Below are 15,339 nucleotides of genomic sequence, written 5' to 3'. Positions count from 1 at the left end.
AGGATGAATTTTGGAGGAGCTGTAGTTCTGGTGGTGACCGGACCTTCCCTCGGGCTGGACCCAACGTGCGTATGAGATCCACAAAAAGCTCATCTAGGACCCTCTGTCATCTCCCCCCAGACCTCATCACCTCTTGGACCCTGGCTGGATTTATCAGCAGAAACTCCACCTGAGTCCCAGCCCAGTCTGCAGCCTCCAATCAGAGAGAGAAGGTCCAGGCGAGTATTCAGTCTTGTAGGGGCTTCCCCAGAGCACCAGGCATTGGGCTAGATGCTCAGCTGATGTACATCAGCATAGCAATATTGACGTCAATGGAGCCACTCTGATTTACACCTGGTGAGAGTCTGGCCCGATGTGAAGGTCATGCTTTGCTGGGGTCGAGCAGCCTGATTCTTCTCTCACTGACACGGGTCCTGCATGGGTATGCTTCCACTGACTGCACTGGAGCTACTCCTGATTTACACCAGCGTAAGTCAGAGGAGAATCAGGCCACGAGACATGGTCAATCCTCTGCCAGGAAGACACCCCAGCTGGCTCCCCTCGGCAGGGCTGCTACTCGCTTTACCAACACCCCAAGCAGACTTGCTGTTGTTATCTCATTGTCGCCACCCCCACCGTGCTACACCTGGAAACTGAGCCTACAGACCCCTTTCTCGGCTGGTTTTAGCCATGCTCCCATGACTGGTTTTCTGATTACAGCACAGGTCTGGCACCAGCAGGACAAGTTACCCACTCCCTGCCCTGTCCTCTGGTCAGACCTCACCTGGCAGAGCCACTTCTAGGGGTGAGACAGGAGTCCAGGTGCCATGGCCATTCTGCTGAGGCTCCCACCAGGGGGGACAAGTAGCACCGGCGGTGATGGTGGTTGTGGTGACGTGGACACATGTCCATCACCAACTGGACTGAGACCTACCAAACAGGCTTTGGATGGCATCAGCTTCCATCAACTTGGACTGCATTCAAGCCTGTAACTTGGGGGCAGATCTCATTTCCAGTCCTCACAAGCCATCCAGCCCCACGGAAAATGTCAGACCAGATCCTCAGCTGGTGTAAATCCATGGAACAACACCAATTTACACCTCCTGGGGATTTGGCCCAGTGTCAGTGTTAAACGACTCAGTGCACATCCTTTCACAATCCTCTCTCTGAGCTGGGTGCTGGCTCCCCTCTTGGCCCTCTTAAAGGCCAGTATCCCCTTGCTCTCTGCCCGGGAGCGAGGTGATTCCCAGAACAGCCGGCTTACTTTCTATTTCTCATCAGCTGTGATTTATCATTAGAATCTATTAGCTTTGCGCATCATATATTATGGATTGGAATTTATATTCACCACAGGGCTCTGGCAGCTTGCTTTTTTAATTGCATCACTGAAATATCCTTTTCCCTTCTCCCTTTCATTGCTCTGTCTCTCAGAGGCCCCTGGGCAATCTAGGAGCACAAGTTCCATCGACGGTCAGCAGGTCTCGTGCTCCTAAGTCAAGACATTTGGGAAACCAAACCCACCTCTGCTGCTCAGAGTAGCAATGACAGACAGCCTGATTGCTCTCACCTGCCCCGATGTTCCTCCCACAACCCTCTTCTCCTCCCCACCGCCCAGACCTTTCATCTCTTGACAGCTCCCGGCCTGTCTGGTTTGCCCACCGGCGTCACCCCCTCTGCCTGCCTCACTGAGCCCTTCCACTTTCCCCCTGGTGATGCACCCGGCCCACCCGTGGGGATTGCACCTGGGCCGGGAATGCCAGGGCCCCTACTGCCGGAGCTACAGGACCAGCTCCGTTAGCTGAGGGGCAGCGCAGCAGCCATCTCACAAACCGTTACACGTGTGCCCGCCACCAGCAGGGGACAAAGACACACTTGGCCGTTGTGTTACATGGGGGCTCCCGCCTCCTGCCAAATGGATTCAGCTCATGGCTCTGTCTAGTTCCAGGCCCTGCACCGGATCATGTGATCTGACTGCCCACCTCCCGCAAGAGAGCAGGGGCCCTACAGCCATGATGTCCCTCATCCAACCTCCCGGGTGTGACCATCTCATCTCATATCCTGCTAAAGGATCAATGCTTGAAGGAGGGCAATCACGTCCCGTCCCCCCCTCCGGCTCCCCCCAACACACACACACACACAATGCAGCTGTGCTGTGCAAAGGTAGAGCACACAGGTGAGGAAATTCCTTCCTGACCCCTGCTGCAACGCAGGCACGCCCCCATCCTTGGAAATCTTGGCCTTAATCTGTTCTACTTAGATGCCAAGGCTAGAAGGGGCAGTATCAATATAACTGCCACTGGTAACCTAGAGCACTAATTAAATGCCTCCCATAATCCAGGGCGCAATGGGGAGAAGCCCTCCAGGCACAGATGGTACCTGGACACCCCTAGGTGTCGTGCAGTAGCGGTACTGAGTGGTTAGCGCAAGGGACTAGCATTCAGGAGACCTGGGTTTTCTACCACTGAAGGGACCAGATCCTCAGCTGCTGTCAACTGAAGTCAGTGGCGTTACACTGATTTACATCAGGGAAGATCTGGCCCTCACTATGTGACCTCGGACGAGTCATTTCCCCTCTCTGTGCCTCAGTTTCCCCATCTGTCACTAGGGGATAACAATCCCCGTCTGCGATCAGAGCGCTGGGAGAAAGTTGCTGTATCAGTGGAAGGAATTCCTGTAACACTAGTAAAGGTGAATAGGAAAGTCTGTTACATACAGGGTTATTATGTAAGCAAAGGCGACAGCTGAACAGCTGAGCATCAGTCAGCAATTCAAGTTGGAAGACAGCACATCTTCATTTAGGAACTAGTATTTCCCATGGTGGCACATTACGCTTTTAAGGGGAGATACACTTTACACACAAAATACTTTAAAAGAAAAACTAGTTACGTGGGCGAGCTGGTCTCTGATTGGTCAAGGCAGACAACGTCTGTTCCTTACACCCATCAGACTGCAGCAAGTCAACACCGTATGGGTGCTGTAACAAACACAGGAACAGCTAATCCAACATGTGTGATCCAAAAGTGAGGCAAGAAAGAGTCCCTTTGAATGTATTCAGGCCCCCAGTTAATCCCCCTTTAAAACCATTTGAATCTGGCACAGGATTTTTATTGTTAATTGTTGAGATTCATCCTTTCGCTGAGAAATGGAAAGATCAACAACAAATGAGCCACGGTTATAGGCAAATTGCAGAGCAATGCTGAAAACTGAGGCACAAGTGACATGGCTGGGGGGAGAAGGGAGAATTGATGGTTGTGCCTTCCTGGGCTTCTTGATGATGGATAAGGAAGCCTGAAAGGTTTGTATCTGTCTGTCTGTGTGTCAAGGTTTGAGTGTGGGTGTCTCTTTTTTTAAAAATTATCTTTCTCCTGCTTGTCTTTTACATTAGAAATTCAAGTCTTGTCTACCCTGTTTTTCCTGGATGTCTCTATGGACAACCAGAGAACTGGCAGGATTAAGTCATCACAGGTACCACTGATGACTGAGAGGGGGAAGGGATTTTAACTCTGGCTACTTCAGACTCTTTGGATTTGTTTTCTATTAATTCCTAGTTAACTCAAAGGCCGAGCACACTGGGAGGAAAGATCTTTCTGTTAAAGATTCGAACAACTCCACCATTTCCATTAAAGAGAAAGGTCATGCTCCAGTTCTCTGGTCCTCCAGAGAAGACCTCAAGCAAAAACCAAGAAAGACTGGATAGTAAAAACAAGGAGGGGAAAAGCTTTTAAAAAGTTCAGTCGTTCTTTACAGATCACAAAGGTGCACACACTAGCAATCCCTTCCGAAGGCCAGCACAGAATCCTGCTCCAACCACCCCTGTTAATCAGACTCCAGGATAGACAGCACAGAAATACACTGAAATAATCTTTTAAAAATGCCTGCCTCCCCTCCTCCAATCCTGGGAAGCCATCAACTTCAGTGGAGCCTGGATGGGACCCCAAGTCACTTCCTGATTCGCTGACGACATGACACTGTGCCCGGGATGTCACAGAATGGTGCCTTCCGCAATGCCCGTGTATAAAAATGACAGTCACCCCTTCTATTACAGGCTCCGTTTACAGTGAGGTTCTAAAGAGCAACTCGATCCTGGGGAGCGGTTTGAAGACATGGCAAGGAGCAGGTTGCTGCTGAACTGAGTGACGCTGTCTCCTGCTTTTTTGGAGCTCATCACAGTGAGAGGCTGATAGCTAGGGTCATATCACTGGCAGAGCCTGTGCAAGCTAATCCCACACCCCCCCGCCAACACTTCAACCCCACCCCATGACAGCAGTGTAATGCCAGTCCTGAGTCCCTGCACAGCTCCGCCGGTGCCCCTCCGTCCCAACCGGCAGCTCCCTGCTATCCCAGCCCTGGGCTCCCCCCACCCACAGCTCTGCCACTGCCCCTCCATCCTGACCAACACCCAACCAACAGCACCTCTTGCTTGTCCAGTCCTCTGTCCCCGCCCAGTAGCTCTGTCGGTGTCCTTCCTCACAGACTCCCACACACACTCCCGATATGAAAAGCTGTGCCAATGCACCTCAGCGCTGACCTACAACTCGCCCTGCTGCACCTCACTGCACCTGTGACAGTCTGTGTGGCTACTTATTTCACCACGCAGGCTCACGTCCACACTCCGCTTGCATCTACCCTGGGTTCCAGAGGCAGAACTACGCGGGGGAGGGTGTGACTTCCCCCTCCCCCCCCTCCCCCCCCCCCCACACACACAGCTGTTAGGTGAATGTGGAGCACCTTCTCAACAAGAATTCTCACTCAGGGCTGGGGAGCGAGCCCAGCCCACCCTCACCCAGCAATGGCAGCTCCAGGAGTTGTGACATGGCGCACAGGATCACGTGCATCGTGGCGTGACAACATTTGCTCAAATTTGGCCCGGCCATCCCTCCGTCATGACAGATGGGTGGCCAGGCCAAAACTGAATGGCGCTGCAACCCTGTGCACCAGGCCGCGACGCCCAGCGTGGGCAGCTGGGCCCAGCCCCATGGGACAGGAACAAGCGCTGCCCGGTGAATGCAGACCTCGCTTGCTCTCCAGCGCCCCACCAATGATCCATCGCCCCCCTGGTTGCAAAACCTGGCTCTGCCACCACAGGGCTCGATCACATCAGGAGAGAGAAGTAGCAAAACTTCCAGGCCCAGTGATCACATCACAGCGCCTTGACACACTTAACACATGGATGACAGTATTATCTAGTGCTAGAACACTAGGCTGAGACTCAGGAGACCTGTTCTATTCACAGCTTCTCTACTGGCCTACTGGGTGACTTTGGGCAAGTCACTTCATCTCCCTGTGCCTCGGTTTCCCCATATGTAAAATAGGAAGGATGATACTGACCTCCTTGTAAAATGCTTGGAGATCTAGGGATGGAACATGCTAGATAAGAGCTAAGGATTATTGCTATTAAGCCTTGCTTGCATAGATGGGACCATGACATGTTCCAGCCATGTTTTCACTGAGTCTGGGAACAGAGTCATTTTGCTAGTGCAGACGGGACCCAAGGCAGCAGTTTGATCCACGGACAGATTGCACAAATGATGGACTCAGGGGCCATTGAACTCCACTCTTGGTAGTCTGGACAGACAGTGTAAAAGCTGGTGATCGGGAAAGGGGATTTTTTTCCCCATGAACATTTTTGATTAAAAGAGTTTTTTTCATTTTTGCCAAATTTTTTCTGTGAAAGTTTGTGGGGTATTTTGTCAAAAAAACTGAAAACAGGATTTTTTTAAAATTTTTGTTTTGGTTTTTGGCAACTGAAAATTGAAACTTCCTTTTCCAACACTCCCCCGCCCCCCCCCACCCCCCAATTTAAACAAAACCAGATTCTCTTTGCAGAAATGTCCCTTTCCTTGTAACAGACACATTCCACCAAAAATAATTTTGATGGAAAATTTCTGGCCAGCTCTGGACAGTATAAAACAGGAACCTGGGCCTCAAATCCCCTCCATAGCTCTCTCGATTGCTAGGCCGTGCAAACAGAATTCCCACCTCAGCTGGCAAATCCCTGCTGCAACACAGCAAAATCTCAGTGCCAGACGCAAAGAACTAGCCTAATCCTTCGTACCTCCACAGGGCTTTTCATCTTCAACGCACTTTACAGACATTGACTAATTCATCTTGCAGCACCCGTGCAAGGCAGAAATTCAGCTACACCAACCCCCAGGGAGAGTTGGGAAACTGAGGCACAGAGAACAGCTAGGGACTTGTCCAGGTCACACAGCAAATCAGTGTCAGAGCTGATAACAGAATCCAGGCATTCCACGATAGATAGATAGATAGATAGATCACAAGAGCATCCTTCTACCTATACTGTGCCCTTACAGATGTGTGTATCCTAAGCTTTGCTCCATGGCTCTGTCTTGCAGGAGTTGGATACATCCTGATTCTGGTCAAAAGGGGTGGCTCAGGAAAGGTTTTGGCAGTAAAGCCATCCCTGCTAGTTTAGTGGATGCCCCTCTCTCTGCAGTCTGGTTTATCCCCACCTGGCAATGCCCGGTCACAAACACATGGCCAGGCAATCCCCAGCTCTAAATGCCGGGAGAAAAACAAGCCGGTGGAAGCACCTGCTGTGGCTTCTTGCAGTGAAATGTCAGAACTTTCTCAAATAGCCGCCCAAGGCAAATAACTTTCTGTGCCGCTGTGGAACAAGGGGAGCAGGGTGTAGCTGGTCCAGGGTCCGGGCCCGACCCTTGGATGGGGTAAACCATAGCAGGCCCCTCAAAGCCAATGGAGCTGCTCCTGTTTACACCGGCGGAGGATCTGGCTCACTCTCTCTCTTATACACACATTTTCCTCCTTTAATCTAAAACAGCAAAAGGAACCCACGCCTTGTATCTTTCTGTAAGTAGCATTAGGGATAAAGCCGTCTATTGAGTGTGATGCCCATAGAATAAGGCTGAGAATATAGCACATCAGTTCAAGGCTAGCACCACGCCCCACTTACTCCCTGCATGTTAAGTCTGAGCATAAATACACTGGGTGGGAGTCATTGGTGTAAATCAGGAATGACTGCCCACGGTCCAGTTCTCTCATTTGCCCCAACGCCAATCCAGAGTTACGATGGCGTTACTCCAGATTTACACCAGGATAACTGAGATCAGAGCTGGGTTATGCTGGCATAAAACCAAAGTAACTCCATTGTTCTGGATTTACACCGGTCTGTGACTGAGATCGGAATCCGGCCCATCTTTCAGCTGAGCCTGGTCAGCCAACCCAGCACCCCCACATGGAATCAGCTCCCGCGGGTGCCTGACGCACTTTGCCCGGATAATAATTTGGGGCCCCATCGCTTGCTGGCCCCCACTTGCCAGGTTCCTTTGTGTTGTCCCCTCCTGGCTGAATGAGCCAGGGGGCCTGCCCCACACCTGCAGGATCCCCAGGGATAGGACTCCTGGGCTGCACTGTCTTTTCTGGGGGATCTCCAGGGAGTCAGTGCGAAGGGACCTTGGGCCAGATGGGAGCCACTGGGAGTTAGCTGCTTAGATCCCTTTAAAAACCTGGCCCCACGGGCATCTTTTCTCCCCAGCACAGGGCAGTGCACTCCCTGCTCCCCCTCTGAGGGCTCCCAACTCCACTGAGCACCCTCCTCCTGTCGGGGGGCCGAGCCCCTCCATGCACGCAGGGCCCTTTGCACAGAGAGCTGAGGGGCACACAGTGCGGAAACAGTTGGACTGGGTAAGGAGGGTGGGATGTGGTCCCTGGCCTCCCCCCGGCTCCACCCCATGCAGGCCAGGCACCCGAGCTGCCAAACAGCCAGAGACAGCGCTTCAGGTGACTGCTGCTGCCTCAAAGAAACTTCCTCTCCAATCCCATTCCATGCAGGGCTGGGCGGTCGGCGCCGATCAGAAACGCAGTCTGGGGTGCCTGGCCCCGGTGCAGCCAGACCGCTGGGCTTGTTCTCCAAGGCACCCCTCTTGCACGGCTGGAGAAGTAAACACTGGAGGGGCTGGGGGGAAGCGCGGTGCACGGGCTCAGGGGGGCGCAGCTGTGCTGGAGCAATGGGGGGCTGCTGCTGATTTCAACTCCGACAGCTCCACTAGCAAACACAACCATTTCCCCACCGCCAGGGCTGGCTGGGCATCGGGGGTGGGGGGGAAGCACCCCAGGACTGACGGTGTAAGGGCGACAACCCAGAGCTATGCACTCCTAAGGAACACCATACACCCAGACACACAGCCAGCAAGAAACACTCGCACACCCAGTTATTCACACACACATACACACACACACACTGATAGATACACAGTGATGCACACTTACACACCCAGACACACAGTGATGCACACTCATGCAGCCAGGTTCACACACTGCTACACACGCACACACCAAGTGATAACACACACCCAGTGGTGCACATACACACACCCAGTGAGACACACACACACATGCAGACCCAGCAGGGAGCAGTTTTGCCTCCAGAGCCACTTGCTGCGTGGGATATGGCCCTGGGACCCCCCCCCCGCCCCGCCCAGGCTGGCACTGCCACCTCGCCAGACCCACCCCCCACAGATCGGAACCCCCTTGTCTCCGGGGCCGGAGCTGGGATCGGAGCGGGGGGCTCATTACTCCGGAGCCCAGGCCGGCCCGCAGCCCCTGCTCACCGGCAGCTGCTACCCGCTCCCCCAAGCCCAGCGGCACCCGGCGGCGAGCTGCCCCCGCCCCCCGGCTCACCGCACAGACACAAACTTTCCGGCCCCCCTTGCCCCGAGCCTCATCCTCCCCGGCGGCAGCAACTTGCTGCTCTCTGGGGCTGGGCTCCCCCCTACCCCCCGCATCTCGCCCTGCCCCCAGGACTGGCTGCAGCGGCCATCCCCGGGGCGCCTGGGCTGCGCCGCCCCCCCCGGGCCGTACCTGCAGGAGACGGTGATCTCCACCTTGGTGGCCGGGATGCTCCCCGCCAAGGGGTCGAAGTCGCTCACCGACGCCATGTCGCCCCCCTTGTCCATCGCCTCCTCCATGGGCACCCAGCGCCGAACACGCCCCCCCCCCGCCCCCGCCCTACCCCGGCTCCCCGGGCTCTCTCGCTCACAGCCCGGACGCTGGGGGGGGCTCACAGCCGGGCATCGCGCTGCCCCTCTGCTGGCACCGCGCGGGGCATCTCCAGCGCCGGGCGCGCAGCCGGCTCCCCGCTGCCTCCTGCACAGCTCCGGGCTCCAGGGCGCTGCGCTCCTCGCCTAAGAATAGCGGCAGGCTCCACCTCCCCGCACAGCACAGAGCAGAGCAGCCGCCCGAGGGGGGTGCCGGGGCCAGCCCCTCCCCTGCCCGGCCCAGGGGCCTGCCCACCCGGGCTGGGCGGGGAGAGCCCAGCGAACTTGGCAGGGACAGGATGGGGTAGGCACCCTTCCCTGCAGGTGTGTGTGTGTGACGTGTGCGCGCCTGGGTGTGCACCTGTGTGTGTCTGCCTTGGTTGGGTGCAGGTGGGCGCCTCTTGGGGGTTCTCCGCCAGCGCTGTGCGACCATTGGGCCTGGTGTGTCTTTGCCTGGTGGTTGTGTCCCCGACAGCGCAGGGGGGAGCATTCCCTGAGTGCGTTTGGGTGTCGGTTGTGTTGTCGGGGTGTGTATCTAGGTGTGTTGCAGGGTGACACCAGGTGGGTGTTTGTGTGTAGGCAGTGTATGTGTCTGTATGTCCGAGAGGGGGTTGTGTGCCTATGTCGCATGTCTGCGTGCGTGTATGTGTTGGGCATGTGCATTTGTGGAGTGCATTTGGCATGTTGCTGTGGGTTGGGCGGGTGCGTGTTTGGTTGTGTGTGTGTGTGCGTGCGTGCATTGTGTGTGTTTGTGAGGGGTGTGTTCTGTATGCAGGGAGGGTGGGTGTGCGTGTGTGTGTTTGCGAGAGGTATGTTATGTAGGATGGAGGGGTTTGTTCTGTATGTTGTGTGTGCTGTAAATGGGGGGGGGGGTGTCGATACTGAGAGACGGGAAGCAAGGTGCTGTAAACCCAGCCCATCAGAGAACAGGGCTCTGCCTTCCATTAACACCCCCCCACCCCCCCGGCCGGATCTGGGGGAACAGCACCAAACACACTCCGGAGCAGGGCCTGCAAACTCATGCTGCCTCCCACAGTCCAGTTTGGCATGTGGCCTTTGGGTCAGGGGTTCCTGGAAAGTGTCCCACTAAACTATTGCTCCTCAGATCTGCACTCGGATGAACAAGCAACCCCAAGGATGGCTAGGAAAAGCAAAGGGAGACTAGCATCGAAACCCAGCGCACCAATTCTCGGGGAGGGATGGTCCCTAATCATCTGCTTTCCTTCTGTCGCCAACTCTGGTGCAGGCAGGGCCGAGACAGCAAGAAACCAGACTGACTGACACAGGCTAATAAAAGCCCAGTAATGCTAACTGAGTAAGGAACGCAGGGCAAGAGGGAAGGTGGCAAAGAAATGTTGGCAGGAGAGGCCAGCCCAGGCTCTTAGCTGGGGCAAAGCGCTGTAACACCAGAGATTCAAGGAGCGAAACTGATTTGCACCAGCTGAGGGTCTGTCCCACCGACTTTCATGGAGCTCCTCCAATTTATGCCAGCTGTGGGGGGTAGCGCCCGAGGCTTCCCGACACTGGGGTGTCTGGGCCAAACCCTGAAAACACTGGCTCCCCTGAGTAGCCCCCCGAGTCAGTGGGGCTGCTCACGTAGAGGAGGAATTTGCAGGTGTGTTGTCTAATGACTCCCACTTTTTGTAGGCCCAATCCTGCATAGCCTCATGCAAGTGCTCCATTGGGCCTGATTCTCCTCTCGCCTAGGCTGGCATAACCCCATTGACTTCAGTGCAGCTACTCCTGATTTACACCTGGGGTGAGAGAATTGGGACCACTGGAGCTATTCACAGGAGCAAGGTATTGCAGGATCAGATCCTGTGTGGATTGATGTACTTTAGTCCTATATTGGACCTGAACCTCTGGGGCATGTTTTATTCCTTTTGTCTCCTGAAGAAAGCATTGCTGAGATCAGCGGTAACAGCTGAGCTGAGGCTCTGGATATTGTTCCTCTCCCAGCAGATCCCAGTCCAGCTAGCAGGATAAAGGCCTTTATGCCGGTGCTTAGCCCCTGCTTTCATTTCACCTGCATTGGCTCTTGGCAAGGATGGGAAAATCCCCCTTGGGGTTAGCATCCAGGAACAGATTCTGGGCGCTGGTTTCAGTTTGCAGAGCTCAGTTCCTCCACACACCACCAGATGTCACAGCAACCAGCCCAGCCTGGAGAGTCAGGTTTGCTGAGCCAGTGGGAGCAGGGAAAGTTGTAAATAACAATCTCTTTAAAGGTTGCTGAGTCCAGAGCGCGCCACTTTCAGAGCTGAACACAATGCTCCATTAGGTAGGCAAATGGGCTAGAGTCTCCACTGTTTACACTAGCAGAAAATCTAGCTCCAAACCTGCTGGCTTCTAACACTCCTCCCTGGGGTCAATGGGAGTCTTATTGACTTCAGGGGCACAGGAGCAAGCCTGCGACTGGAATGTTGTCATTACACACAGATGTAAAGTGAGGAAATTACAATCCAAGGTTAAAGACACTGAAAGGTAGAAGATGGAAAGGTTGTAGCGCTGAGCAGGCAAACAACAGAAAGTCTGATTAATAACAGTAATAATAATGATCTTCTGCCTGACACGTTTATGTAGGGATGGCATCATGAGACTGCCTACAATGGCACGTAGCCGATCTGTGACTGCTAGTAGTAAATATCTCCAACAGCCGCTGATGGGACATTAGATGGGGAAGGCTGTGAGTTATGACACAGAATTCTTTCCCAGGTCTCTGGCCAGTGGGTCTTGCCCACATGCTCCAGGTCTAACTGATCGCCATATTTAGGGTCAGGAAGGAATTTTCTGCCAGGTCAGATTGGCAGAGATCCTGGGGGGTTTTCGCCTTCCCCTGCAACATGGGGCACAGGTCACTTGCAGGTTTAAACTAGAGTAAATAGTGGATGTTCTGTAACTTGAAGTCTTTAAACTATGATTGAGGACTTCAGTAACTCAGCCAGAGGTTATGGGCCTATTACAGGAGTGAGTGGGTGAGGTTCTGTGACCTGCAATGTGCAAGAGGTCAGACTAGATGATTATGATGCGCCTGAATTCCATTCCAGACTTCCTGTATGACCTTGGGAGACTGCCCTCATCTCTCTGAGACTCAGTTTTCCCAACTGCAAAATGGCGATGCTCTTAATCTACCTCCCCAAGACGCTGTGAAGATAAATTCTTTAATACATGTGATGTAAGGCACTTCAGTACCAGGACCATGTGGGCATTTAAGCACCTAGATCAAAGACAAGTTTTCCTTTGATGTCCTGTATTTCTAATTTCTAACTCCTGCACCCCAAGAGATCATCATTCCCTACCGATAAGCCAAGGAGCTTCCAACAGCACCCTTAACTCTGCCCCCTGCCTACCACTGGTGAGAGAAACCCAGGAGTTACTCCAGAAGAGTAACGTAAATCATCTTACTTGTGCACAGGAGTTATAGTACATAAGTAATTCCTAGCTCTTTTCATCAGCAGATCCCAAAGCATTTTACCAAGGAGTGCAGTCTCATTGTCCCCATTGTACAGATTGGGAAACTGAGGCACAGATAGGTGAAATGACTTGACCAAGGTTACCCAGTAGGCCAGTGGCAGTGGCAGAAATAGAACACAGGTCTTCTAAGTCCTAGGCCAATAGCCTGGAAACAACCTGTGCACACCCCCATGGCCTGCAGGGGTTCCCAGGCCCATCTGGTGAGGCTGCACAGGGCTCTGTGGCCCATGTGCTCAGGACAATGTGGAAGAAGTTGACAGCTGGCCAGCATCAGAATGAGAGGTTTGTGACCAATATGGGGATGGTGAATAGGATCCCTGGAGTGGCATATCCAGCCCAGAGTGGAGTGATGAATGAGGTCACAGCAGAGACGTACATGGAGGGTGCTGTGTGGGATGTTAAGATCCCTGGTTAGTGCTGAGGAGAGGGAAAAGGTCTGGTCTCCAGCATCTAATGCTCAGAGGTCAGCGTACAGGAAAGAAGGGGGGGTCTCTAGGAAAGCAGGGGGGTTCCCCCTTTAGCTGAGAGACAAGAGGATGAGAATGGCTGTGGGGTCGGAGGAGCAGAGTTAAGGTTGTTTTAATATTTTCTGAATGGGAATGTTGCAAGAACAAGGGTTTTCCAAAGTGAGCAGTGAGTTTGGGTGCCTCAGTTTGGAGTGTCCATCTTAAGGGGGGTCTTAATGAAAGTAGTGATTACCTGGCCTCTGAAGATCAGGCCCCTTTAAGGCATCTGAAGTTGGACACCCCAAAATTCTAGTCACTTGTGAAAATCATGGGGGCAGATCCTCAGCTGGTGTAAACTGGAGCCAAGACAATTTTCACCAGTTGATGACCTGACCCATCGCATAATTTCCTGACTTTCAAATGATATTTTACCCTTGAACAAATTGCCTCACTTTCCTCTGGTTTTGCTTCCATAACCACAGCCCTCTACTAACATGGTTTTGATGTACCAAACAGCTATTTTTAACCTTAACAAAGGTTTTCTTTTGTCTGGGAATTTCCTTTTCTTTTTAAAGTAAAAAGCTGAAACTCCTCAAATGTGATTTCTGTTTCTTCCTATTGCAGCTTCCAATGTACATCACAGACAAAGGCATCCCAGATCCTCTTATCCCAAACCAACTTTATTCCAACAAAGTCAGACTCTGTCTGATCAGAGGAAAGAGTCACTGGGAGCCTGCAGAATGTATAACCTGCACAGCAGGACACATGCAGCTCCTACCATCTCTGCAGGAGAAGGGTCGGGTGCTTTTAGTCATCTCCTGTGGAGTTTATAAGCACCACAGGTTTCTAGCACCTTAGTGTCCTCAGTGGAAAAGGAGAAACAGAGCTCGTTTGCCATGACTAGCAAGGGGGTTTATCACAGACGCTGCTGGACACAGACAGACCCCGTGGTTCTCTCGGCTCACCAGCTCCCAGAAGGAGCTGCCAGGGGTCACCGCTAGGGGTCTCTCTAAGTCCTGGATTGGACTGTCTCGTCATGGAAGGGGCAGCTGGCTACACTCCATCTCTGAGATGGGGGACGTGACCTTTTGTTGGACGATGGGGCGAGCTGCTGACTCCTGTGCTTTCGAACAGTGTTGGGACAAAATAAACTGTGGGAGAGAGATCATAGCTCCCTCCTGCCAGTACGCACCACAGGAGAGAGACTCCCCCTCGCACAGTTCATCGGCTGTGTGGGCAGCAGTTGGCCTGCTCACATCTGACTGAGACCACAAGCCGTTATGCCCTCATGTTAGCGCCTCTCTTGTGCTAGGGCCCCTGTATGCTGCTCCAGTGGCAGATGGGGGCCTTAAAGGAGGCAGAAACCTCAGAATAGCCCCTGCATAAGAGGCCTCCCCCACCAGATTAGAGCAATCAGGAAAGCCCTACACTGGTCCTTCTTCTAGCCACGGGTGCAGGCCATGTGTCAGGGCAGGAAGCCGACGGGAGGGGCCGGCTGGGATACCATGGGCATGGCTGAAGTGCACTGTGCACTGGCTAGTCTCCGCTGGCCAGGGCCCACTGGGAACTGTGGGAATCAGCTTTAATTCGCACCAGGCTGGGCAGATCTCCCAGCTCCACCAGGATATGGGAAGTGCAAATGTGGCTTTGGGCCCCTTGGCGCACGCACACGCTTCCATTCCCGCACTCAGCACCAGGACAGAGCGACTGAGCCCCTGGGCCAGCATGCTTGAAAGACAGAGGGCGTGGGAGCCGGACTCCCATTGAAACAGATGGGAGTTAGGCGCCAAATACCTTTGAGGATCGGGGCCTGAGTTCCCCACCACGTGCCTGATCCTGAGCGGACTGAAGTCACCGGGGGTCTTTTGACGGACTCCAGTGAGCTCAATGGCAACTCTTGGGCCTACTTTTCCCCTGGTTGGATTGGGCCTTCTATAAATGCATCATCTTCCCTTGTGCGCCTCCCTTGCGAGCAGCCCTGCATGTCACTGCTCCACAGCACAGCAGCTGGGGCCTGGCTCCCGCCCATGGCACACTCCTAAATGAGGCCGTACCGGAGACTGCACATGTGAACGAGACACAAAACTCCTACATCTCTGCTACATCTCACTCGTGCAGCCGAGTTCGGGTGTTGGATCAATTTTTAGGCAGTTTTAAAAATATTCCCTTTTCCGGAGAAAGGATTTGGCAACATTTTTCAATGAGATGTTTAAAACCACTCATCAATATAAAAAAAATCATCTTAATCTCACTCATTCAGATTGTCAGTTTGACAGCCCTGGGTGCTGTATTTAAAATCACTCTCTTTACCCATGCGGCTGATAATAACCCAGGGCTGATCGGCACTGAAATCAGTTCTAAAATCGCAATTTACGTATCAACTGTTTTCGCTGTTTCACATTTTTCTCCCCTTAGACTGTGGAATT

General features: G+C 53.3%; 1 protein-coding gene across 1 annotated transcript in view; it reads right to left on the bottom strand.

The window, feature by feature from the left end:
• The window catches only part of CPNE5 (copine 5), a 149,492-nt gene extending 140,369 nt beyond the window's left edge, over nucleotides 1-9,123 (bottom strand). The window contains exon 1 of the mRNA XM_067531656.1: nucleotides 8,821-9,123. Coding sequence (XP_067387757.1) covers nucleotides 8,821-8,927 — 107 coding nt within the window. The 5' untranslated portion in view covers nucleotides 8,928-9,123. The remainder of the gene's footprint in view (nucleotides 1-8,820) is intronic.
• Nucleotides 9,124-15,339: the final 6,216 nt, after the last annotated feature.

Source organism: Emydura macquarii, unplaced genomic scaffold, assembly GCF_026122565.2.
Source record: "Emydura macquarii macquarii isolate MOO-44397 ecotype Brisbane River unplaced genomic scaffold, CSIRO-AGI_Emac_v2 contig_3220, whole genome shotgun sequence".
Classification (NCBI taxonomy): Eukaryota; Metazoa; Chordata; order Testudines; family Chelidae; genus Emydura; species Emydura macquarii.
This window is presented reverse-complemented; position numbering and strand designations above follow the sequence as displayed.